Source organism: Arctopsyche grandis, chromosome 6 (assembly GCF_051622035.1).
Source record: "Arctopsyche grandis isolate Sample6627 chromosome 6, ASM5162203v2, whole genome shotgun sequence".
NCBI lineage: Eukaryota > Metazoa > Arthropoda > Insecta > Trichoptera > Hydropsychidae > Arctopsyche > Arctopsyche grandis.
The window spans coordinates 30,179,075-30,204,828 of NC_135360.1; the positions used below are offsets into that span (position 1 = coordinate 30,179,075).

Here is a 25,754-nt window from a genome sequence, read left to right on the forward strand (position 1 = left end):
AAAAATGATTTTCGTTTGTAATATTTTAAAACTTACATGCAAAATTTTGGTATTTAGGAAAATATTATGTTGCGTTTAGCCTAACATTGAACTAAAAAATTATAAAATGCAATGTTTTTAAATCATGTAACGCATTAAACTATTTTCCTTTCGAATAGTTAATTTGATTCTTCTTCTTCTACGTTCGACTTTTCTAATTAACACTATATATCTTTTTTGAAGGTTTTACTCGGACGAAAATTTGATCAAATATTGTCAAGGTTATAATAATACATAATCACCGCACATATTAATATCATCAATTGGTGATTAGTTGTGTACAATATTTTCCAAATTAAAACACACACACACACACACACCTTTGAGCGATCGAACTTTGTTGGTTCAAAGTCTACACTTCTATGTTAAGACTACAAATATACATTTCAGACACAGTCAATTAACTGGCATCGTTTGCCAGACAAAACAATAAACCAAAATATGAGTAGAAAAACGTTACAAATTGCATATTGCCACTTTAATATTAAACGCCTCTCCTCCTGTGATATGTATAGTTCTCTTCCCCAGTAGATTTTAATCGATGGCTTTCTCCGAGCACATCGCTCACTTTCTGTACTTTATATGTATGTATATCTCGTGATTCTTAGATTGTTCCATTTATATAATAAATCTAAACCTTTTAAAATAAATAAAAAGATTGTGCAAAATGTTTAATAGTTCACACAGTTTGTATGAAATCGATGGATAAGTAATGTGTAAGTGTAAAAATTTTTGCCCGCGTCATAAATAATTTTTGCTAATCGGCTAAACGTTAGAAATCTTCCATGTCACAGGGTTCCTTAGTTTTTAGTTCAGTGTCAGTGTCGATATGTATAGCAAAAATAAATAATCATCATCAAGTCCCCAATCGACTCGCATGTGTATCAAATCGAAATCAAAATCAACACACATGCATACATATATAAATCAACAATTATAGAATTAAATTGTTACATTACTTGCAACGCTACTATGAAAATTATCGAGCACAATATATTAAAATTAAAAATAATTGTATATAAGCGAAATTTTTATATGAAAAATATGACTATTTATAAAAAAATACAAATTACAACGATATCATTTCAATTTATATTGATAAAAAAAAAAACGTAATTTTGCAAAATCCCTTGAATATACACACGTATGTATGTATGTTTCTACCTAATATAAAGCCAAATTGTGTAAATATACATAATACAACCTGCTACCAAAATTTTGCTGTTTTTAGGAAATTTAACCGAGTGTTAAAAAGGAGAGAAAATTTAGGGAAACATTTGATTGCATTCGCATTTTTGTAACAAATGTTTATTGTTGTTTTGATTTTCGTCATCACCGTTATTATGCTTTTACATTTCGCCTTTAGAATTGTAATTAAATCGTTAAATATGATAAAAAATACCTATTGTCAATCATTTTTATACAACTTTAATTTTTACGATATTGCTACACCAATTTTATACGACTTACAATAAAGTATTGCTTGTTTTTAAAATAAATAAATTAATATAAAATAATAAAGACTATTTTCAAAGGTTGTCCAAAATCATTACTGATGGATTTTTCGAATTAAGGAATCACATTTCATATTTATATTTAATGAAAAAAAAAAACAGTTATAAATGACTTGCACTTTGACTATTTTTTTATAAATCAAGACCCCAGGCTTGTATCTCATATGAGCTTCATTGATGAAAATTGCTCAAATCTAATCGAATAGTGTACATACACACACACATACACATTAATTACCTGATCTATAGTATGTACTTTTCTTTGATTCGTATGTGCAATCTTAACAGCTTGTTGTGAGATTTGATATGAAAGACCTTACCAAATATCACAATAGACTTTCACACCCATAACTATTTCAATTCAATAAACAAAAAGAACAATAGTCAAGTGCATGACGACCACCGAGTCTGATGAAAATTCCTAAAACTAATGTTAGAGATCAATTAAATAGCAAGCAAAACATCTTCAGTGACGAGGCTGTGACAAATATGAATTGTTTTAAACATCAAAAAAAGATTTTTGATTAGAAAAAAATCTGTAAGTGCATAGTTATGTATGCGTGTTTGTGTGTGCATGTGCGTACACGTATGTTTATTATGTGCATATAGTACATAATCTTTAATTTGGTAAACAATATTCAAATCTGTCATTGTATAATTTCATTTATTCGTTACAATCATTTAACGGTTGATTAAACATCCATAATTCGACTTCTCGCAAGAAGTATCACGTGGATTATAATAATTTTCTATAAAATTAAGCTTTCTTTCTGTTAAATGCCAAATAAAGATTATATACTATACATTTTATATAGTATATTTAATAAAAATATGTATGTGTGTGTGTGTGTGTGTGTGTGTGAGCCGTGAATTGAAAATCTCGATAACATAATACTCGTAGTACTTTGATAATTGAAATCTAATATATTTATTAATTTGTTGTTATAAATGTTAAAAAAAACACTAAATATTTTACGTATAGTTTGTCGCGGAGAGCTTGGATACATATATTTTGATTTCCATTCCTGTTTTGACTTGGCCGTTTTCTTTTAAATGTATATATGATTACCATGAGGTTGCCTTATCGCAAAATAGGATTAATATTAACTTCATATTAATGTTAAAATATATTTTATGAAATAATTATAAAAAAAAAATAGCGGCTATGAGACGTATGTGATCTTGATTTTCAATCCAAATTTTTAATAAAACCGTTTTTTTCTAAATCTTAATCGATATGATGAATTATCCTCTGTAATAAGTGATATTATTCGGTGGCTCATCAATGCTTATTGAATCGAATCCACTCAAATGTTTGGGGATAAAGATACACCATTTGCAATGAAAAATATAACAATGTTGTTGATGTTGATTGTTATTTAATATGCAAATATTGTAAATATCCGAAATAAATCTGTATTTGTATTTGAATTTCCATTTATTTTCCCACCCCTGTGCAAGAAGCCTTCATATCTGATATATAATTTCGAAAGAGACTTTTTGTAAGTATGTATGTATGTAAGAAAATATATTGTAATGTTCGTAAATCTGTGACGTCATCGAACAAATTAATATTCAAATAAATGTAATAAAATGTTTACTATTAGATTGGCCATGTTTAAGCGGTTTATATTACAAATACCGAGCGAAGCCGGGTAAAAACACTAGTAATATATAACACTAGTGTTGTACCCGATGAAATATCACATCCAATGAGTGTTGGCATATTAAGTTATTAAATAAAAAATAATTAAAAGAAATGTGTCGGTTCTGTGTTCGATCCCCATGCAGTCGAATTTTTTTCAAATACCCTTTAAATATATTTAATTTAATATTTATATTTAATTGTTTAACCCTCCCTCACCAAAGTGGGGTATGCAAGTGCCCCAATTTTTACGTTTTCCGTAATAACTATGTGGTTTTCAAAGCTATATGTCTTGTATTCCTAGAATGAACTACAATTTATTTATTTTAATAGATTTTGTATGATTTAGAAAAGCGGTACATCGTAAAAAAAATCCATTTATTCATTTCTACGTTCCAAAGTATGATTTAAAGGCGGTAGCGATAAGTCATGTTTTTTACAGTTCGCTTGCATATTCTTGTTGATCGATGAATCAATGCGAGAGAAAGAGACAGCTATATTTTCGTAAGCTATTGTTTTCGTCGCTTTTGGCGCGTGGCTATTGAGTCATGCAGTCGCCTGTTGGTCTTACCTATGTGCGTTTGCGTGTTGATGCATGTCATTATTTTTTAATACAAAAAAGTCAAAAAAATGGTATAGGACTAAATTTTTTTTATGTTGATATATAAAATGATTAATAAGATATATATTGAACCCATTTGTATTGAAAAAAGCTGTATTTTGATTAAAAAATACTGGGGTCTTGCTCGAACCCGGTTCAGGACACTCGTTCGATCTCGACGCTCTGTCTTTCAAAGATTAATATGAAAAAAAAATGGTAAAAACTACCTACCTACGTGTAAACAATATAAAAGACCAATAGAAAAATTAGTTAACTAAACAAATTTTCAATACATTGCGATAATGCTCAGAAACTTATTGTCTTAGAGGAAACATTAATGGCAAACAGTATATATAGACGTTTTTTTTCTTTTGTTATTATATTCGTAGACGCTTTGTTGGCAGTGATCTAGCTGTGACGAACATACATATGTATGTCGAATCTAAATTACTATTATAGTACAGCGAGCTTTATCTCAGATGTAAATTTTTCAACATTTTAAACAATTAAGCGAAATTCAGTAAATACTTATCACTACACAGAACAGTGATATTATATGTAAACATACTAGCTGAACCCGGCATGCGTTGCAATGCCACAATAACGCATGTTAACCGTTTCCACAATGAAATCAGAAAAATTGACAAACTCTGATAGGAAACGATCGACCTGCAGTCACAAATACCCAAGTCTGACCAGCAGCATTACAGATATACTCAGAATAAATTCTTTTCAATCGAGGTCAACTCAAAGGATCGAACCTGGCGCCTCTCGGTGCTAGGCAAAAGCCCAACCACCGAGCCATGCTGCCAGCTATATATATGATGATTTAATTAATAAAAACCACACATTTCAGATTCAACAATCAATATATTTAATTTAGAATGGAATACAAAAATATCATTTCCATAATAAAATAATTTTATAAATATAAGACCTATGAATTTATCTTCGATAACTTTTTTCTTTTTCTTTTTGATTTTTTCACATCGGGAGAGCTTACATTTTTTACTTTATTTTCATGAACTATTAACTCTGTTTTAGAATGATTGTTAGAATAAATTGGAGACAAATTTTTGATTCTAGTATTACTTCTTCTCCGTCCGGACACGCTTTTATAATTCAATTGCTGGTCTTTTTGTCTCGCTTTAAATTCATTGACTTCCAATGGAGGTAAATATACATTTCTACCTTTAGAAGTACTATTTTTTGGCAAACTGAAATCTTGAGGTATTGAAATCGATCTATACGGGTAAGCTTTAGATAACGCGTTCGTTTCCTGTATGCGTGAATGCCTTTCACTTGTAATTTGTATTGAACAGGCCGATTTCTTTCCCTTACTATCGATGCTCCTCATTACATTGTAACTTTGAGGAACGCTAATATTACTCTTGATAAAACTGGGTTTGCTCAATAGCGAGCTTGAAGACGTTGCGCTGTTATCTCTATTATTAAAATTACTACTATGCTGATAAACATTCAATCTACTGTTATAAGGCAGTGATACGAAGTCCGGACTGGAGTCTTTATGTCGCCAACGAGACGATGACATTTCAGATCTTATGATGGAAGAAGTTCCATCCACTCTAGGAGATTTTGTATAATTTGACGTACTATCAATTGAAGTTATGTGAAGGTATTGATCTAATTCATCTATAAGATCTATAGCGTTTTGCCTGCTTTTAACGGTACTGCCGACTGTATTGTTGTGTAGTTTCATATTAGCTTTCTGTTTCACTAATTTTCTATTCCGTGTTTGTTTTATATTCGGCGTACTCTCAGCTTTAATCGTTAGAGTACTATCGGCATCGCTATCATATTGAGTCGCTAATATCTCTTCTTCAGTGTCGTGAAACTCGTCAGACTCTTCATTTTTCAATTTATATCGTTTACCGATGATTCTAAAAAACATAAGAAATGACATAAAATACATAATATATTTATATCGAGTCTATAATACTAAATACGTACCTCAAATGTGGGTAAAAGCTCTTCCATTGATTGCATTCATCGATCAAATGCTTCTGAAGGACTTTTGGGCCAGGTTCATCGTATAGAGTTCTTTGTATTTTTTCCCATTCCTCTGCAACTAAAGTGGTCGCATCAGGATCGGCCCAAGAAAACATTGAACTAGCACTGCTTCCACTGCTATCGATTTCCAAACATCCTGGTGAATCTGCACAAATACAGTTATCAGAATGAAAACATTTTATACGACATGAAGTGCACAAAAATTACACCTGTACCAGTGTCGCTCAAAGACGGCCAACCGGATCTGTAGAAGAAGTCCTGAAATCTACGTGAGGCGGCGCTGGAAGCAGTCGAATTGAGGATGCGCTTTTTATCGTCGAGTATTGAACTGTCAGTCCTCCTATATTTACTGCTACCTCCATATTCGGTACGCGAACTGCTCGGAGAATAACTAGACCGTTCTGGCAAAATATCTGGCAAATACCTCACGGGTAAATTATGAATTTTCTCAGCAGGCATCAAGTTCCTGCTGAATCCCGACATCTAATATTTGTACGGTTGAGTATAAGTAACCTTAGATTATGAATACGCTTTTGAAGTAATCAATAGTAATGGAAACAAATGGACTCTCCCGACAGCTTTTGATTTATTCTATAATATCCTCGTGTAAAGAATGTTACATTCATGTTGAGGCTGAATTTAAGAGCCTCGGTAGAACAATCTTCAGTGTCTACATTTAAACATGACATTTAAACGACGGAACAAATCGATACGAACTAAAAATCACAAAACACGACCATGCTTAATATCGAAGATATGACAAGCGTTTTCGAATTAATATTTTCAAATTAATTGCTGATAAATAAGCTCACATGCTAGAAATTAAGTGATTAAATGTCCCGTATTTGGATAATTTGCTCCAAATTGAATTCGTAACCTTTTTAAAAAATTTACAATAAAAATCGCCGAGTCTAATTTGTTATCCATTTTATTTTCATTTAGAATTAATCATTAGAATTTTAACACGTATTTGTATACTTATTCATTTAAAACATATGTATATGGTGGTAAACGGATTATTGCGCAAAAATCGCTAATACGGAATATCTAGCACTCGAATTCTCGTTAGTACAATATTTCGTGTATTGGATTGATGGAGTTTTTGAGTGCCAGATGCTCCGTGATCAAGATTTTAGTGACATGGGTGAGATCGTTTTTTGCGGAATAATCACCGTTGCTTGGCGTTGCAATAAGCGTTGCTTGGCATTTTGATAAAAATCACGTGTTTCAAAATTTTTCGAACCGTCTCCTGTACTTATTTTGGAAATTGTTGAACATATTCGATAGCAAGCATCTGGCACCCAAAAACTCCATCAATCGAAAGCTATTCATGTGAAATATTATAATACGAGAACTAAAGTGCCAGATATTCCATGACCGAGATTTTAGTAACGTCCGCGAGATCGATTTTTGCGGAATAAAGGTCTGTTCATACTTAACAGCACTGCACGGCTTCAGTTCAAATATGTAATTTTATTACATTTCTATTCATAATTGGCCAAACCAAAACAGCAAAGCGGCAGACTCATGGCACGTAATTCGCGTGTATATCTCCACGATGGCCAAAAAGACGGATACAATACGTTGACGGATGTTGCTGTAAAGTATGAACAGGAAATGTCGGGTACTGCTGTAAGCCTGTCGTGGCGTAAACGTAACGGTTTATATGACCCATACAAAATGTACCAAAGAATACTTTTCGTACGGCCGGATACCTGCTGAAGTCGGTACGTGCCGACTAGGTATGAACAGACCTTAATCTGTTTACTTTATGATTATAAGAAAATCATTTTTTTTCAAAATCAGACATTGCAAAGCTCTACCCAATAAAACAAACTATTTTGGATCATATTCGGAATAAAATATGCTATTTTATTATATTGATTCAAAAACGGATAGAACTTTTCGCTATATGTTTTACATTTAGCTTTTTTTGACGTGCGTAATTTTTTACATGTTCACAATTTTCGGTAACTTTGGTAAGTTTTTTAAATTTCGGCAAATTTCGTGCTCAGTTTTATCCAATCACTATTCTTTTTATTACAGAGGCGTTTCGAATTACACAGTAGAAAATGTCTATTTTGCAATCAGCGTCAAGCTGAGAGGGGCGCATCGGCAGTGTGCTCGGTTTCCGGTGTGCTGTGATTGGTCGGTTGGCGACGCATACTGGCGCACTCGCTCTGCCGTAGTACTAAAAGCGTGCTCGTGAATACGGAGTAGTATCGAGGAGTCGTGTTCGCGATCGGTTCGATTCGTTCCGAGCTCAGCCGCTCGCCGATCAGTCGGACTTCGTCGGTCGCACTCGTCGTGTCTCGGGAGCTCCTGTGGCTGCCTTTCGAGCTGCCGCAGACGGTGAGACTTCGCCCCCTCGCCCGCCCCTCCCCTGCCCCCGCCCCTCGCCCTGCCACGCGACTTCCATATGCTCCGCTGGCGGATAATCACCCCCTCCCCGCCCCCACCCCACCCCTCCATCGGTCCAGTCGACTCGATTTGCTCCCCCCCCCCCTCCACCCCCTTTGCCGCTAATCAAGTTTGAGGTTATGTCACTGACTGATTGCGTTTTATTACCAGCACGTTTATCTAATTGCACCTGCAGCGTGTTGTATGCTTCTTCTTCTTCCGACTGCGACTGCGTATATATGCAAGTGCCTGTGTGTGTGTGTGTGTGGCGATTATTTAGAAACGATCGACTTTCACACGCTCGAAATTTTCAGGGTTGCCATGTTTAAAAATTTTTCATTTCGAATGTCGCTCTCTAGCGTCGATTTTCGAGTGTGGCAACTTTTCCGTTTTGACAGGCTGTAGTTGCATATTGAGCGTTGTACAAAATCAATATCTGACAATATGTTCACGTTTGAAATGAAATGTCAGTCTTAGATTTCTCAACATTTGCTCACCGAAACTGACTAACTGTTGTCTTTTTTTCCTTTCAGGATATTGTGAACTTCGAGGTGTCTCAAGAGGACATTTTCCCACCTGTCATACTGAGGAGGTCTATTATTTTCGAAAATCTGATACCGTCCAGTGGGGCGTTACCATTTTATATGACTTTAGAACGATTTGCTGGTGAGTACTATGCCTTTTAATTTTCACGATTACAGCTTACAGCGTGTCTAATCTATGACACGTATATGTATATATTATCTTGTAGCGTCGATTTTTTCATCAGTGTGTTGAATTTATCGTGATTTATTTGAATTGCCTCACCGCTAGCTGATAATAATTGTATACCTACATATTATTATATATTACCTTTGGTCATTGTATTGTACTTTCTATTTATTGTTTGTTCACCGAACATGTCCCCGAATTGCCTATTATAATACTTTCACATTTTTCTATAGTAAACAGATACATTTGGAAACTTAATCACACTAATTTGTACTAAAACACATGAGTATTATATTGTTTAGCGATTTTAATTGATTATTCGTTATTATTCACACTTAAAAGTTTATCTATTTTATATCAAGAGTTCTTAAATTTAATTATCTCGATAACAACAACAATTTATTTATCTTATCTATCAACTATACGTATACACATTGAAATTTCTATATCTTTCTTAAATATTTTGTAAACTTGTTGTAAAAACACTTCAAATATCAATATTATAGAATTGAAAGTGTGTTTACATATATATTTGCTCAAGCAATACACAATACTTCATTTTAAGCCCAACAATATATCAATCATAATCGTAACGGAAAGCTATTAAACTAATATTTATGAACTATCCAAATTTTTAGTATACAGATATGGAATGTGATGATGATTTCTTTATTTTATAATGGACTATGCATATTTGGTTGTTTTTTATTCATTCTTCACAATTAGCACATGTTCCTCACATCCCGTTAGCTAGAATTAGTATGTTTTGTTAAAGTTCAAATTTTTACATTGAACATTCACCAATGCTATTCGACTGAACGATAAACTTGGAATATGATGAGTTAAATTTTTGAAAGGCATATTTAGAAAAGGAAAAAGCCTTCGAGATCTATCAAAACTTACCTATGAATAGTTTCCTGAAACAAACTTCCTTACATTAGGCGGTTTTGTTACTCTTATGTCAAAATATGCTTTGAATTTATGTAAAAGGGGCGTCGGATATGGGCAACGTGGTTTGAACCTTTTTTCGTACTGTAATCATATTTTCTGTTCAACTGTTGCAAAAAAACTACATTTGCAAAAATCCTAAATGCTAAATTTGGTTTCTTGGTTTTATTTACCTTAAAAAATAAAAATTCCAATGAAAAAAGTATATTTTTTTGAGGCACACTATCAGGATTCTGCGATAATTTGTATCTCGGCTATTACAATAGTAAACACATTGCTCACCGATCGGTGATTGCTTATTAGTAGAGCGGTTGTGGGTTCAAATCCTGGCCGGAATCGAAACATTTATTTTATTATCTTGGGATGATTATAAGGACGTCTATCTGCTTACAAGATCTGGATGATTGTTAAATCGAAATTGACCATCTCGCGTTAAAGTTTGTCGATTGTTGTTGAAGAATTTGTTGTTTTTGCAAGCATACATGTGCTTGCAATTTGAAAATTGATATCTATATACCAGTGGCGGGGCTGCATATATGCATCGGGTTGTTGACCATATCGGTAATCGAATGCAAACAAAAAAAAAAATAGCATATATTTGTTCTATACCAAGAGGCCTGAAGCCCATATGGACTAGTCGCCATCTAAATTGTATAACGTATTTGAATATGTCACAGTTAGCTATAGAGTCGATTTAGGGCGACCTGTCATTGAACTATGGCATATGTGAAAAATGAATAGCACAAAGTATGCACTGTTCACGTGCTCCATTGCGGCGAGTCTGAAATCTCGCTAAAACTTTGCACCAACACACGTTCCAACGTGGCACGACACGAACGCCAGACGCGCACAATTGATTATTGCTCCTTTTAGGCGCATGTGCAATGTGGAAGCGAAAAAAAAGAAAAAGCAGGAAAAAGGAAAAGAACACGTGCATGCGTATTGTTCCCGGGTGGGCTAATTGCGTCTGTTTGCGCATTGCGGTGTGGAGCTTCTAAAACGGCTGCTGCAATGTCCCCACCCACCCACTCGCCTCCTCCTCGCTCCCACCTCCCCATCCCAATGCAGGCACACTTGACCTTCACTGGAGGGACGGGAGACGCCCATCCCCTCGTCAGGTGTGTCTGGACCCCTGCAGACCCACCCGCCACCCACCACCCCCCTGTTTTGCGGTTACGTGTCGGACCGTAATGAAATTGCACGAGTTTCCCTCGAACCGGGTGTCTGGCCGCCCCCCCCCCAGCAACAGTTTTATCGATTCGCGCACACTTGCGAAAAAAGCGTCACATTTATCGCATCGGCGGGGATGCTATGCGCGAGTTACGCGGATCACTTATTTATAATGTAATAATGTGCGCGGACGAAAATACTCGGTTCCGTGCGATTAGTCAGAGTTTGGTGCAGAAATAAATGCCACGGGGGCATTTCTTTGCATCCCTTCCGGTTGTATAACGAGTGATGGGAAACCGCCCGGTTCGTCGAATTCCCGAAGACATTCTATCGATTTATATGTATCGCCATACTATCTTAGGGAACGAGATAGTATGGCGATACATGTCTGCTTTTTTTTATCGTACAATTGTAGGATTTTTTTGGTAGAAGACGTGGACGGTGGTGGTATTACGTGGCGGAGAGCCGCAGTGAACTGACCGCTCGTTAAGCGTCACTGACGAGATGACCAACTCTACCATTGTTCAACTCAATACATGCCAACCTTATCATTCATACATGCCTTTTTTGCCACTAGACATTCCCCCTCCCCTTTGGCGGATCTAATTATCGTTCAGCAAGTGACACATTTTTCGAATGCGTGTCACAGCGTAAGAGGTCAAGGGGAAGCTATCGAAAATATATTATATTTTCCCAAGTTTGCTGTTGTCTATGGGATTAAACTCGTACATTTTGGGTTTGGTGATTATTCCGCAAAATTTTGTATCAAATTTGCATGTGCACGTGCACTTTGACCGACTCCGATAATGTCCTATGCATGTTCGGTAGTCGCCCTATCTGGTAAGGTCGTTTAGAAGTGACTTTACACTGGAAACCCAATATTAAGAATTGAGCTTTTAACATTTTTTATTACAAGCCTCTTCTATGTTTGCCTTCGCTCGTTCGTCTTGACGACATATGGATTTGATATCCTACGCTTTGAAACTTTGCCATTTTGGGCGGTTTGTTCAACAATATATATATTCAAATCAAATCCGCCAGTACGATAGTGAAAAATAATCGTTTAAAAAAAAATAATGCTACAATTTTGACCATCTTGACGTCTAATGGTAAGCGGCCGTATTTATCTGCCTGTCTGCCACCCTCTCGCTTTGTCAGATTTTAATTTGCATTATAGGCTCTCATTACCTCACATATATATATTTTTACTTCACTCATTTTGCATTTCTGCAAACCTGTCTTAAAAAGTGATACATTCAGTTAGCGATCTCGTTATATAGCGGAAAACGTATCAGCCGTGTTCACAATCAGCAAGTTCAACTATAATTGATGTAATAAATTCTGACTAATGAATGCTACATACACATGTGGGTAATTCCAAAAGATATTTCCGAGCAAATATTTACAAGACTTGTGATAAGTTCGAGTCAAGCACCCAAGTATGCATGTGTCGAATTCGACACGCACTTAAAACACTCTGATAGAATGATCTTTACGAGCTGGTTATCGCTAAATCGCACACACGTAATTCACGTTCGATATGTTTACGTCATCCATCTCGTTATATGTACGTACATATAAAATGTGTCTCGTTGGCAATATTTCCTTATATTACGACGACAGGTCGTATTATGTCGTAGGACATTACGACAACATTTGTTTTTTCTGCGAGGTCTCGAAAATCGCATGGATTTTGCGTGGCCTTAATGAAAATTCACGGTCAATTTATCGCGAGCAAAATTCGCGGACAATAGGCATTGCGACGCGCAATAAAAACTCGTATAACGAACGTTACGTAATGCTATCATACGGCCAGTCTTCGTCGTGTTCACGTTAAAAATAGGCAAGCCGAGAAAAAATAAACAATAAACACAACCAGATATCGCGTGAACGACACGTTTTATCACGAATTTTACAATTTTTATATTATCTAAAAACCAACATGTGCAATCCACAAACAGGTGTGTGTGGTTTAGATTTGACGCGTATCTACGTTTTTTTAGGTATTAAGTTGAGCCCTGTCGTCGTTCGGGTCTTTCGACACGGAAGATTCGATTGGATGGGACACGTGGTAGGAATGAGACTTGTATTTATTTTTAATTTATACCAGGAAGGTCTAACGGGTAGCCCCAATGCGCCTTCCTGGCTAGAAACATTGTAAATTTGATACAAGTATTGTTAGTATTGTTACGCACGCCGCGGATTAAGCGAATAGAATCCCAGAGACTATGTGACCGTTCAAGGGTTATCTGTTAACGGATTAACTAAGTGCTTGCACTTACTTCCAGGATTATATCTGGACTCTAAGTGCATTTATTGATGATTAAGGAGATACGCGCACTGGCAGTGCTCAGTCTAGAATGACCTGATATCGCCTAAGTACCGCCTTATAAAGGGTAGATCTCTCAGGACGTCTAATCTGTTTACCTGTTGTATAGTCACGTATTCGGATATGTATCTCCACGACATTGGGTCTCCCCGTACCGATTCTGAGAAAGGACTAATAACGGTCATTGTTTAGGCTAAACAATGACCGTTATTATAGAGTCCAGATATAATCCTGGAAGTAAGTGCAAGCACTTAGTTAATCCGTTAACAGATATCCGTTGGTCCTAAGTGCAAGCACTTAGTTAATCCGTTAACAGATAACCCTTGAACGGTCACATAGTCTCTGGGATTCTATTCGCTTAATCCGCGGCGTACGTAACAGTATTACTGATGTTGTGCCCGTTGAAATCTCAACGGGTGGTTTCTGAAACAAATTGATGCATGATTTAAATTAAGAGTTGCCGCGAACAAATGTGCTTGTGCAGCAGAGAAATGTTATATCAATAGAAGTGACTTTAGCCGTCATATTGTTGTCAAGTGACGATTGTCCACAGACAATCCTAAATAATTTTAGCATCAGTCGTATTTTATGCTTGGTGCTCGACGTATGTCCGATAAAAACTTCTCTGTTTGTTTATATTACTCGCAAGATGGGCAAGCATCGGTTAAAATTGCACAATGCATTCAAAAACACAATAAACAATTGATCCGATTGTATTCCGTGCGTTGTAGCGTATTCATAGAGACGTGCCGCGTAATATTGACAACAATTGTTTATTCGTAAGGGCCCCTTCTATTATTATTACATTCCTCTGTTGTGTGGTGTCTGTGAATAGGTGCATAGCATGCTGTCACACTGCATTCAATAATAACACTGTTCGACACGAAAAATGGTTCTGAGACGAGATATGACTTTTCTTATAGATCTATGCCCAGTAAACACGAATCTGGTAATAAAAAATGTTGATTGGCTCGAGATTCAGAGATATATGTGTTTTTTAAATCGCGTGATTTTTCTATATCTTGGTGTTGTTCGGTCGATGTCTCAAAATCTGTCAATTTCCTGTTCAAAATGAATATTGGAATCTATAGTGGGGTATTTTATCTTCCATTAGTAGTACTTTTCAGCTTTCAAATCTCTCTCAAAGTAATCATCCAGTTTAAATCAAAAGTCAAAAGTACGTATTTTCATTTGGGATTTTTTCCCACTGTTATTACTATTTTATATTGAGTATTTTCTATTGAAACTTTTTTGTTTTCGTTTAAAAGGGTTAATTGGAAGTGTGCTGAATTTTAAATCGGTAAAATTGCGAGCAGAAAGCTCGTACTAGTGTTTACTCGTATTTACACGAATCTGAATTGAATTAATAGGGATAATATATTAAATTATCCTTATATGAGAATTAAATAAAATTCCATTTAGAAAAATTATATTTCTACTATTCTTGTGGATTAATAACAAAAATTCGTTTATTTTATCGAGGTAAGCCAGTTATCAATAGAATTTTTGTTACTTAGAGAGATTTGAAAGCTGTAAAGTACTACAAATGGAAGATAAAATACCCGACTATTGATTCCAATATTCATTTTGAACAGGAAATTGACAGATTTTGAGACATCGAAATATATATTTTTGACTTTTAAAATTCGCTAGAAAATTAATTAGAAGTATTTTAAAGCAACGAAATATCATAATCAATAGGAAAAACATCTGACTATTGATTCCAATACTCACTTTGAGCAGAAAAATATTCGATATTGAGTTGAAAGACCGCAAAAGCCAAAAAACTAAAAATCGCGCATTTTTTTAAACGCTCATATCTCGTAAACGATCACCAACCAACAAAAATCATTATCATATTCAAATTCAGTGGGTCAAAGTCAATCGATGCGTTTCAAAATGATGACAATGAAAGTGAATCTGCATTCCACATTAGAGTGTGTGAAAAAAATCCTTCGAAGATGACCGTGGTGTGGTGACTGTATGCAATTAAACGCTCATTATTGAATTTTTGCGAAGAGTACCTATTAAATTTTTCGCATCCGCTTTTTGCAATTCGACCCTCGTTTCGTTAAAATGGATTGACTTCGCAACAATCGATTGTGGACTAGAATTTGTCTGATTTGTCTGAAGGTCTATTCGTACTATGCAGTAGTGTCACGGTCACAGTAAAGCGCAGCAGTTCACGTAGACGACAGGTTCTCTTCATACTATCCAGACGAGTTTTGGTCGAGTGCAAAATCGGCTTACATATACATTACAGAGCGCGACGATACGGCGCAATATTGCTTGCGTCGTATAAATATTGACGTTTTCGAAAATATTCATATGCGCGCATGCGCACTTACCACTATGACGTGAATATTTCCACAGTGGCCAAAGAAAACCGGGTTTGCTTGATGCGCTACGGTGACATGTACTGCTGTATAGTATGAATAGATTTTGTCGGCTTTTGTACATATGGTAGGTTATTATATAACAATTATATTCCGGAACATTCTTTAGATACATAGCTCAATTGAGATCTTTCAATATGTAGAGTACGCTACACTGACTTTTCATGTTCGCCGAACTATTTTCCTTTGATCTCCCTATTCAAGGTCTCTGCCAGTTACTTCTAATAGAACCTATCTTCTGTTGCTACTGGAACATATTTCTTGCACCGAAATCCCAACCATTCACAGGTTGAATTTGTCTATTCTTCTGCTCACCATCTTCTGGGTCAATATTTTCGGTAACCTTTCTTCAAGTATATCCCTTTGAGTGCTGACGTCTTTTCTGTTGAAAATCCGCCACGCTGAAAATTTCGCCAACATTTCCAGCTATAATTATTTAGAAATCCAATAGAAAGCAGGTATAATTATTATTTTGAATAATATACCAATAATTTTATTTTACTACCGCCATCTATGTATAAAACTAAAGACTACATAGATGTCACCCAGATTTCAAATTTGCAAACTTCAAACGCGTCTTAAACGATATTTTATCTCTATCGTAATGGCGGATGATCCACGTCTTTTCTGTTGATAGCCCACCACGCTGAAAATTTCGCCAACATTTCCAACTAGAATTATTTAGAAATCCAATAGAAAGCAGGTATAAAAATTGTAGCTAATCCAAACAAACCCTAGATCACCACCGCCGAGATTTCGAGTTTTGTAAAGATGTGTTTAGACTGTCTAATATATCTTGCAACAATATAAAATAAACAAAAAAGTCTATTAATTAATGTATTTTACCAAAACTAGTTTCATCTTTTTTATTGTTGTTAAAATGTAATGCTCACAATCTAAATGCCAAGCCATAATCTAAAATTCTCAAAAGTTAGGGATTTCCATCGGAAAATTCTGCTATGCTAAATTCCGAAATTCCGTTTTCTTTTAACATACTCAAAAAACAACGCCCATTGGCGTTTTTCAGGCCTCTGGACTTGTTGGCAAAACGCCGATCGGCATTCAAAGGGATATCCAGTCAGTTGAATTGAGATCTTTCGATAGGTTTAGTGGATCAGTTTAAAAAGACTTCCTGATTTGCTTCCACTCAAAATGAACCTGCTTCAACCTTTGTATTCCTACGTGGTTCTGTGTTCAACCCACTCGGTACGTATCGAGTGGGTCGTTCTTCTGGAAGTGCACTTCTATTTATAGACTCCGAAGTTTGCATTATCGACTTTGGTGCAGGAAGCCGGTGCATGCGTGCAGGTGGGGCTCTTCAGGGGAGGGAGGGAGGGAGGTTGGGGCAGGGGCAGTGGCAGGGGCAGGGGCTCCAGGGCGCAGCTCCGGCTCGGATCAATCTGGGGGCGCGCAGCCGCACTGCCGCCCCTTTGTTCCTCTTCGCCACCACCACCACCACCACCACCTTCCTACATCCGTCTACCCATACATGGATGCTTCCACCACTTGCAGGATGATGCAACGAATGCACTATTCGAATGTGCCGCATGAAATGCTCGACTTTCGATCTTCGTATTTGTATTTTTGTTTTTATTTTTGACGATAATTATAACCAGTACTATCTGGATCGACCTTTGTGGTGAAAAATATTTTCGTCTTGTTAATAAATACTTGCGTAATGTCATTGTGTTTTTTTCCGATTATGGATGTTTTTGATGATCGTTCGTATTATTTGAAATTACATCTAGTTTTCTCGGGTGCACCTCATGGGATCGAATTAGAAATGCACGAAAAACCAAATATCGGAAGGCAAAGATCGAAAATCTAAAGATCTTAAGTCGAAAGATCAAAAAAAAGGGTGCATGGTAAACGGTACATACTCACTTAATTTGCGCGAGCAGGATACAACGGGAACAAGAGGAACAGGCTTTTCCTCCCGTATTCTGCGCGCGCACATTAATACGGGAGGAAAAGCCTGTTCCTCTTGTTCTTGTTGTATCCTGCTCGCTAAAATTAAGTGAGTATGTACCGTGTACTTGGAGAAAAGTGGCATAGCCGATGGACACAATTTTTTTTTTTTATATATATTTTCTCATTATGCCATTTTTGGGTGTCTCCTAAGCGACTTCCGTGGTATTAAACTTGTACATATGTATATAAATTGGTTCGGTGATTATTTGCAAAAAGCGATCTTGCGCAAGTCACTAAAATCTCGATCACGGAACATCTGGCGCCCAAAAACTCCATCAATCGAAAGTCACCCACGCGAAATATTGTACTTAGAGTTCCAGATGTTCCGTGATCGAGATTTTAGTGACTTGCGCGAGATCGCTTTTTGCGGAATAATCCGTTTACCATATAAATTTTGAAATCATATTCAAATAGTGGTGACATAGGTGAATACTCTGAATAAACTCTTTTTGATCGAGGACAATCCTCAGGATCCCGGCAATCTCTCGCTGGTCTGCATGTGTAGTTTCTTCATGCTATTTACCGGTTTGGTTGGAATACTACATAACTTCAGTCTCTATACACAAGCCGTACCTAGTTTGAAGGAAATGTCTATTTATCAATACAAATATTACTAATTTTTGTCTATACTCTTAAAAGCATTTGATTTGTTGTGATGTGAGTGACATTTTATAGGCGAATGAGTGCTGACGTCTTTTCTGTTGAAAGCCCGCCACGCTGAAAATTTTGCCAACATTTCCAACTAGAATTATTTAGAAATCCAATGGAAAGCAGGTGTAAAAAAATTGTAGCTAATCCAAACAAACCCTAGATAACTACCGCCGAGGATTTCGAGTTTTGTAAAGGTGTGTTTAGACTCTCTAATATATCTTGCAACAATATAAAATAAACGAATGAAGTCTATTAATGAATGTACTTTTCCAAAACTAGTTCCATCTTCTTCATTGTTGTTAAGATGTAATGCTCACAATCGAAATGCGAAGCCACAATCTAAAATAATCGCCAGTTAGGGATTTCCATCGAGAAATTCTGCTATGGTTATAAATTTAGAAATTCCGGTGCAAACCAGTCTTTATAAACATTGACACGGATTACAAGACCCATGTTCAATGCAATTTTTTCAAAACTACCTGGAAAGGCCCAGCGGGTAGTGTACTTGTTTATTTTTTACATACTCAAAATACAACGCCCATTAGCGTATTTCATTAGTATCACAGTCTGCATGTGTAGTTTCTTCATGCATCATATTTTTTACATACTCAACATACAACGCCTATCGGCGTATTTCAGACCCATGGACTTGTAGGCAAATCGCCGATCGGCTTTTTAATAAATAAAACCGAGTAAAAAATTATGCACACACGAATTTTCACATGCAATTAATTTCTGGAACGACCCTGAACTCTAATTTAAAATTAATGAGAGTTTCAACTTCGATTTGATTCAATATCGATTCTTCACATGCATTCAAAGTTCAATCGTCGTTAAGCAACCGATATCAATAAACAATTACGACAGGTACAAATAATATGCTTATGTATATGTATGTATACGGTGAAAATTTTCCATCGGAAAAGTACTTCAGATCTCCGTCTCTCTCTCTCTCTCGCGGAGACGGAACTCACCGTACTTTACGTTTTATGTATACCGTCTGCGTCTGGTCGCTGTGCTATCGTTCAAGGTTAGTGGTGCGTGTGGTGGTGTACGTAATGGGGTGGGAAAGGGGTGGTTCATACGGAAGGGTAAGGGTAGGGGGGGTGTTAGAGGGGATGTGCGCGCGCGGAACAGCTCAGTCACTCAGTCAGGGCTGAGAGCAGCGGTGGGTTGCAACCCTTAGTGTCAGCCGTGGCCCCGGGCGCGCGCCCCCTCCCAGATCAGCGACCAGCATTAGCGCGCGCCCCCCATATGCTCACCAACATTGACCCTGCTGCACCTGCACCACCCTCACCACGTAATGCCTCACTCACAGCTGGCCTCCCCCCCCCCCCGAGTTTGGGAGTTTGCCTCGACGGCTCCTTGTATTTGATTGTTTTGTGATTGAATCGATTTTCGTTTCTCGTTTCAGACACATCTGTACAGCGTGGAGAAACGTGCACCGGCCCACCGACTGTGTTATCAAATTCATCGTGCATGACTCGACTCAACCTGCATAACGGTTATAGGTAAATATCAATGTTTTGTGTTTGCTGATATACAATGCCTAGGGTGAGTCATCTGCCGATTTGTCGGTCAGTGGCAACTGTGATGCAATACTTCTTCCATGATTGAAATGTTCGGTTGGTTTTCAATTGGTGCAGATTTTAGCTGCACAAGTGCTGACTTCGGTAATGAATCTGGTTTTGATTTCGACCTCTTCTAGTAAGTAAGCAGTTTGAGAAACCAATATATTGTATATATTTTGGTTAATGTGTGTATCTAATCTGAGATTAATTTAAATTTGAGACTTAATATCAAGCATTTTTATTTTTATTGATTCTGAGCAATATGGAAAAAATATTTTTGATTATATCCATCATATCTGGTGATTGTACTTATATATAGATATTCCATCTAACTTTCGATTAATCAAATTGAACAATCCAACTGAATAATCAATTTATCATTCAAAACATGTCTGTTTATATTATATTAACCCGTAATGATAACTCGGCTGTCGCTTATCTTATAATAAAATATATCTGATTTGAAAATTTTCCTTTATATTAAACAAAGGTTAAATATTTCATACAATAAATTACATACTGACAATTTGGCTTTGTTAAGTACATATTCTGATACTAATATCTATCTCTGCTGATATTTATTTATACAGGTATACACCCATTTTTATTAACACGACATCTATTAAGTATTATTCAAGGCCAATTACAAACATCGATCATCAAACATTACAATCATTATTATGTAGATACATCCTATGGACAAATTTTTGTAGCATTTTTAATTTCAAACCAGCAGCATGGACTAGTTACTGGTTAGCATATATTGCTATGGTCAGTGAGTTCGAGTCACACTGGTTGCTGCTGGCCAGACCTTGGTTTGTGACCAGGTTGGTCGTTTCCTATCAGAGTTTGCCGATTTTTATGATTTTCATTGAAACGATTCCTGCCTAATTGGCTCTCCCTCTCCATTTCTCTCGCAAAATCTTGAGATATTATGTTATATCTCAAGGTTCGTATGTACAGTAAGTACACTAGTCGCATTGGAGCGATCTGAAATGAGTAATGAGTGAATAAAATAAATAAAAAATATCAACAAATGAGATGCCGTAAACTCAAATTTTGCAAGAAATAGGACAGGATTGCCAATTTTTTGGAACCGTTTCCAATGAAATCAGATAAATTGACAAACTCTGAAAGGAAACGATCGACCTTGGAGTCACATATCCAAAGTCTGGCCAGCAACAAAGCCAAGGAAAGAACCCATGACCACACAATCGAAAGCATTGAATGCTAACCAGTGATCTACTACATATGTTGATAATTGTGGACATCTTAACCCTTGGAGGGCTAACGTCTTTTCTGCTAAATATATACGCTACCATTAAGCCAAACTGCTGGCTAATAGAAGCTCTTTCGTCGTTTCATATGATGCCTATTAACCCTTTGAGTGGTGACGCCTTTTCTGTTGATAGCCCACCACGCTGAAAATTTCGCCAACATTTCCAACTAGAATTATTTAGAAATCCAATAGAAAGCAGGTAAAAAAATTGTAGCTAATCCAAACAAACCCTAGATAACTACTGCCGAGGATTTCGAGTTTTGTAAAGGTGTGTTTAGACTCTCTAATATATCTTGCAACGATATAAAATAAACAAAAGAAGTCTATCAATGAATTTAGTTTTCCAAAACTAGTTCCATCTTTTTAATTGTTGTTAAAATGTAATGCTTACAATCTAAATGCCAAGCCACAATCTAAAATGCCCAGCAGTTAGGATTTCCATTGGGAAATTCTGCTATGGTTATTATAAATTCAGAAATTCCGGTGTAAACCAGTCTTTGTAAACATTGACACGGATTATACGACCCATGTTCAATGCTACCTGGAAAGGCTTTGCAGGTAGTATTCTTGTTTATTTTTTATATCGGCGTTTTTCAGTTCCGTGGAATTGTAGGCAAAACGCCGATCGGCGTTGGTCAGCATTCAAAGAGTTAATCGATTCTTCTGTATATGTAGTTTTTGGTTTTATATTCTTTATTTTTATGTTCGTTCTGGCTGCTTACTTAGCCCGATCACTCAATTTCAAAACTGAGTCACTTCTATCGAGAACTATTCTGATGAAGTGGAAATATAATACATTTAATATGGCGATGTTTTGTTAAATTGGTTCGTTGTTTTTTTTTCTCTTTCAGAACATCAAAGTATCTGTGCGGTAGACATCGGATTTTGCAGCCGTTTAGAGAGACGTGACTATCAACCGTGGCAACGATTTTTGGAATTGAGCGAATGAATTTTTCATTCGGCTATACGCCATCGCTCGTGTCGCCTGCCCGCCCGCAGCCCACCCAGCGTCCTCCCAACCTGGCCCAACCGACCGACATCACCATTCCTTATCTGACTCGCTGAAATATTCCCCTTATTTTACTTTCTTTTCATTTTAGTTTTCCTCTACCACTTTAGTTTTTCTTTTATGTCGTAGAACATTCAACATTGTGAAATTTTTTTTGTTTTTTTCTATTCAAACTTTTTGGTTACCTTTCCCCCTCCACCATACGCAATTTCAATGATTTTGCATCTCTTCAACGACTACGAAAGAGACCATTCCTCAAATTTTCCTTTAGAGTATCCGTCGTATATCTGAAATAAACTGAACATGATAAATTAAGAATATTTACCATTCACGTACATGTGATCCTTATATCAAAGCACTTTCAAGAGTTAAATAATAAATTCATCGTTTGGAAAGCAGGTTAATATTCATTCTTAGCAAACTTGTTGCATTCTTTTTAATACATACATAAATTAATTTGTTTTTTTTTTTTTTGATAGAAAGAGGTTGTATATCGGAAGTTGAATTTGAAACTAGAGTGGCATAAAATCGTTCAAGATGGGGTCCGTCAATGTCAACCGTAGCGTCTCGGACGCGTTCTATCGCTACAAAATGCCTCGTATTTGTGCCAAAGTTGAAGGCAAAGGAAACGGTATTAAAACTGTTATTGTCAACATGAGCGATGTGGCTAAAGCCATCGGAAGACCAGCAACTTGTAATTATTACATATTTTCCTCGTTCAATTCGTATTTCAGTATTATTATTAATCGGTAATTACATGTTACGTTTCCTATTTTCAGATCCAACCAAATATTTTGGATGTGAACTCGGCGCTCAAACGCAATTTGATATCAAGAATGAGAGATTCATCGTCAACGGTAGCCACGATCCGGGAAAATTGCAAGATCTCCTGGACGGGTTAGTACCTAGTATAAAGTGTGCGGATGTTTTAAATTTAATGCTCTCGAGCTTGACTTGACGTTCATGTTGCGGTTTCAGTTTCATCCGTAAATTCGTATTGTGTCCTGAATGCGACAATCCTGAAACGGATTTGATGGTCAATGCCAAAAAACAAACCATTTCTCAAGCGTGCAAAGCGTGTGGTTTCCATGGACTTATTGAATTCAATCATAAACTCAACACCTTCATTTTGAAAAATCCCCCGAATGCTCCCACGGGACAGGTGAAGACTCGTCGATGCGATTTAGATGCGTGTATGTTTGTGGGACTTTTTTTTTCATTGTGTGAACTTTCAGGCGTCCGGCAGTGAAGGCAAACGAAGCAAGCGTTCGAAGAAGGGTTCGGCTACCACTAACGGGGATACCAGTAATGGAGGCGATGGTCACGCCGACAGTGAATACCCAGCTGAGGTCATTCCTAAAATATCTAGAGAAGTAAGTTTTTATCTTGTCGAAGAATACATTTGTTTTTTTTGATGTATTGACATTTATTGTTTATTTTTTTATCATTAGATGTCATCTGAAAAGGCAAAGAACGACGAAGATGATGAGAACTGGGCGGTAGATGTGTCCGAGGAGGCAGTGCGTGCACGTCTTCTTGATTTAACGGACGGTGCAAAGAACATGACTCTGAATGACGATTTGGAGAAGAGCGAAAAGCAACGTATGGATTTGTTCTACGAGTATGTTAAGTCGAAGCGTGACGCTCAAGTGATCGAACTTCCAGCCACACAAAAGGAGATTCTATCTGAGGCTGAAAGGTTTGTTCGTTTGCATGTTATTATATTATGTATGTATATGAATTTTATATATATTTATTATAATACACTTCCTATTTTTTTTTAGGTTAGAGATCAAGTCTAAATCACCATTGGTGCTCGCGGAATTACTCTTCACTGCGTCTATTGCTTCGGAGGTTAAACGCCATCGTATGTTATTCCTTCGCTTCACCCATCAAGATGCTCGTGCTCAGCGCGCTCTCCTTGGTGGAGTTGAGCAAGTCGTCGCTCTGCATAAAGAAGTACTCTTGCCGAAGACTGCTGTCATTCTCAAGGTGAATAAAAAATCGGGTTTATTTTTCTATACGTTTTAATAATATCATTAAAGTTTTGTAATATTCTTGATTATATTTCGTTTCAGTTACTTTATGATGCTGATATTCTCGAAGAGGCCGTTCTGCTCGATTGGGCCGATAAGGTGTCACGTAAATACGTGTCTCGCGAACTGGGAACGGAGATGAGAAAGTTTGCCGAACCCCTGATCAAATGGTTGCGCGAAGCCAGCGAGGAAGAGGACAATCAGGATAGCGAAGATGAAGATGAAGAGGATGATCTTGAGGTCGGTGTTAAATTTATGTTTGGTTTCGTTGTGCTTTTTTCTTTGTCCTGTCGTATTGATGATGAATTTAAACGTGTTGCAGATTGAATACGATGACCGCGCTAAGACCACTCCGATGAAGGCTCAACCCCCGCCCCCGAAACCGAAATTGGAAGACGACGATGAGAACGATGTCGATATTGATGCCATCTAATTATGCAGAAAAATTTTCAGTTTTTAGATTTCCTTCTGTAATAAGTATAAAATGTCGGTTTACTTTTTTGCCGATCTGCAACTTTTGAAATTTAAATGCTGTTGGAATATTTTTAATTTTATGCCATATTGTATCCTGTAAATTTTCCATTCATCGGTGATTATGTTTTGAATATATAAGGTTAATTTATCTTTTTTTTTTTAATATTATTTACAGCTCGGTCTGTATGTACCATTATTTGTGTTTTTTTTAAATGAAAATCTTTTTGTGTAATGTTTTTTTTTTAATTCTTTTAAAATCATTTATATGCATTGATGAATATTATGTGTATATAAAATGTTTTATTTTATGTTGCTTTATCATTACTAGGTCAGTTGGAATACTTTTTTTTAATAATATATTTGATTCTAAACTGATTTGTTTCTTTACAATGGCTGTTTTATTACTCTCATATGAGTGTACTATTGTGGTAACGGTTAATGTTTCATTTAATACATTTTAATGGTTAATACATATATTGCTATTAATTTCGTAGTTAACTTGTATACTTAATGTCGCATTGAATGCCATATTACAAAAAAAAAAAAAAAATGTATCCTATCTTAATGAGATGCAAATATTTGCATTGTGAATTGATTTGTATTAATGTTTCATGCAATTATTTTTTTGTAGTGTTATAGCACATGAATATATATTATGTTTTGCCACATTTATGTTCCATTAATAAATTTATTTGAAGGAAGGTGAGAGTTTAATTTGTAATCCTATAAATATTCCTACATTTGGGGGCATCGGACAGTTTCTCCCGGAGCACGTGTTACTTTTGACCAAAATCAGATCAAGAAGTGCGCGTACACACGCGTTCGTCTATTTTTAACAATATTTCAACATTATAAACAGACGATGGGCGTGTGGGAGTTTCTCGGGAATGAAGCTTTCCTTGGCTGCAAGGAAGCGTAAATAAAATAACACTTATGTTGTTAATGTTTATTTCTTTACTCTGTTACTCACGACTCCAGA

General features: G+C 36.3%; 2 protein-coding genes across 3 annotated transcripts; one reads left to right on the top strand and one right to left on the bottom strand.

Annotated features, from left to right (window-relative positions):
• Positions 1-4,652: 4,652 nt before the first annotated feature.
• LOC143912520 (uncharacterized) lies at positions 4,653-6,753 on the bottom strand. Of its 2 annotated transcripts, none has more exons than XM_077431804.1 (3): positions 6,040-6,753; positions 5,771-5,975; positions 4,653-5,700 (listed from the first exon to the last, which is right to left on the bottom strand). In XM_077431804.1, exons 1-3 carry the CDS (start codon positions 6,311-6,313, stop codon positions 4,737-4,739), a joined length of 1,443 nt encoding a protein of 480 aa, XP_077287930.1. In that variant the 5' UTR covers positions 6,314-6,753; the 3' UTR covers positions 4,653-4,736. The 2 variants fall into 2 exon arrangements, with proteins under 2 accessions (XP_077287930.1, XP_077287931.1); XM_077431805.1 differs by having other exon boundaries at positions 6,046-6,564.
• A 1,188-nt stretch (positions 6,754-7,941) lies between these two features.
• eIF5 (eukaryotic translation initiation factor 5) lies at positions 7,942-25,475 on the top strand. The gene is made up of 12 exons (XM_077433124.1): positions 7,942-8,182; positions 8,764-8,896; positions 19,821-19,917; positions 22,108-22,664; positions 22,745-22,959; positions 23,045-23,162; positions 23,244-23,427; positions 23,501-23,638; positions 23,717-23,964; positions 24,050-24,257; positions 24,344-24,541; positions 24,624-25,475. Exons 5-12 carry the CDS (start codon positions 22,803-22,805, stop codon positions 24,732-24,734), a joined length of 1,362 nt encoding a protein of 453 aa, XP_077289250.1. The 5' UTR covers positions 7,942-8,182; positions 8,764-8,896; positions 19,821-19,917; positions 22,108-22,664; positions 22,745-22,802; the 3' UTR covers positions 24,735-25,475.
• The last annotated feature ends 279 nt before the right edge of the window (positions 25,476-25,754 follow it).

What these genes read in the sequence shown, in the direction of transcription:
- eIF5 (XM_077433124.1), top strand. Translation starts at nt 22,803, where the DNA reads ATGGGGTCCGTCAATGTCAACCGTAGCGTCTCGGACGCGTTCTATCGC. An exon ending in CATCGGAAGACCAGCAACTT is followed by an intron (nt 22,960 to 23,044) that starts GTAATTATTACA and finishes TCCTATTTTCAG; the next exon opens with ATCCAACCAAATATTTTGGA. An exon ending in TTCCTAAAATATCTAGAGAA is followed by an intron (nt 23,639 to 23,716) that starts GTAAGTTTTTAT and finishes TTTTATCATTAG; the next exon opens with ATGTCATCTGAAAAGGCAAA.
- LOC143912520 (XM_077431804.1), bottom strand. Translation starts at nt 6,313, where the DNA reads ATGTCGGGATTCAGCAGGAACTTGATGCCTGCTGAGAAAATTCATAAT. An exon ending in TTTGAGCGACACTGGTACAG is followed by an intron (nt 5,976 to 6,039) that starts GTGTAATTTTTG and finishes GTATTTGTGCAG; the next exon opens with ATTCACCAGGATGTTTGGAA. An exon ending in AGCTTTTACCCACATTTGAG is followed by an intron (nt 5,701 to 5,770) that starts GTACGTATTTAG and finishes TATGTTTTTTAG; the next exon opens with AATCATCGGTAAACGATATA.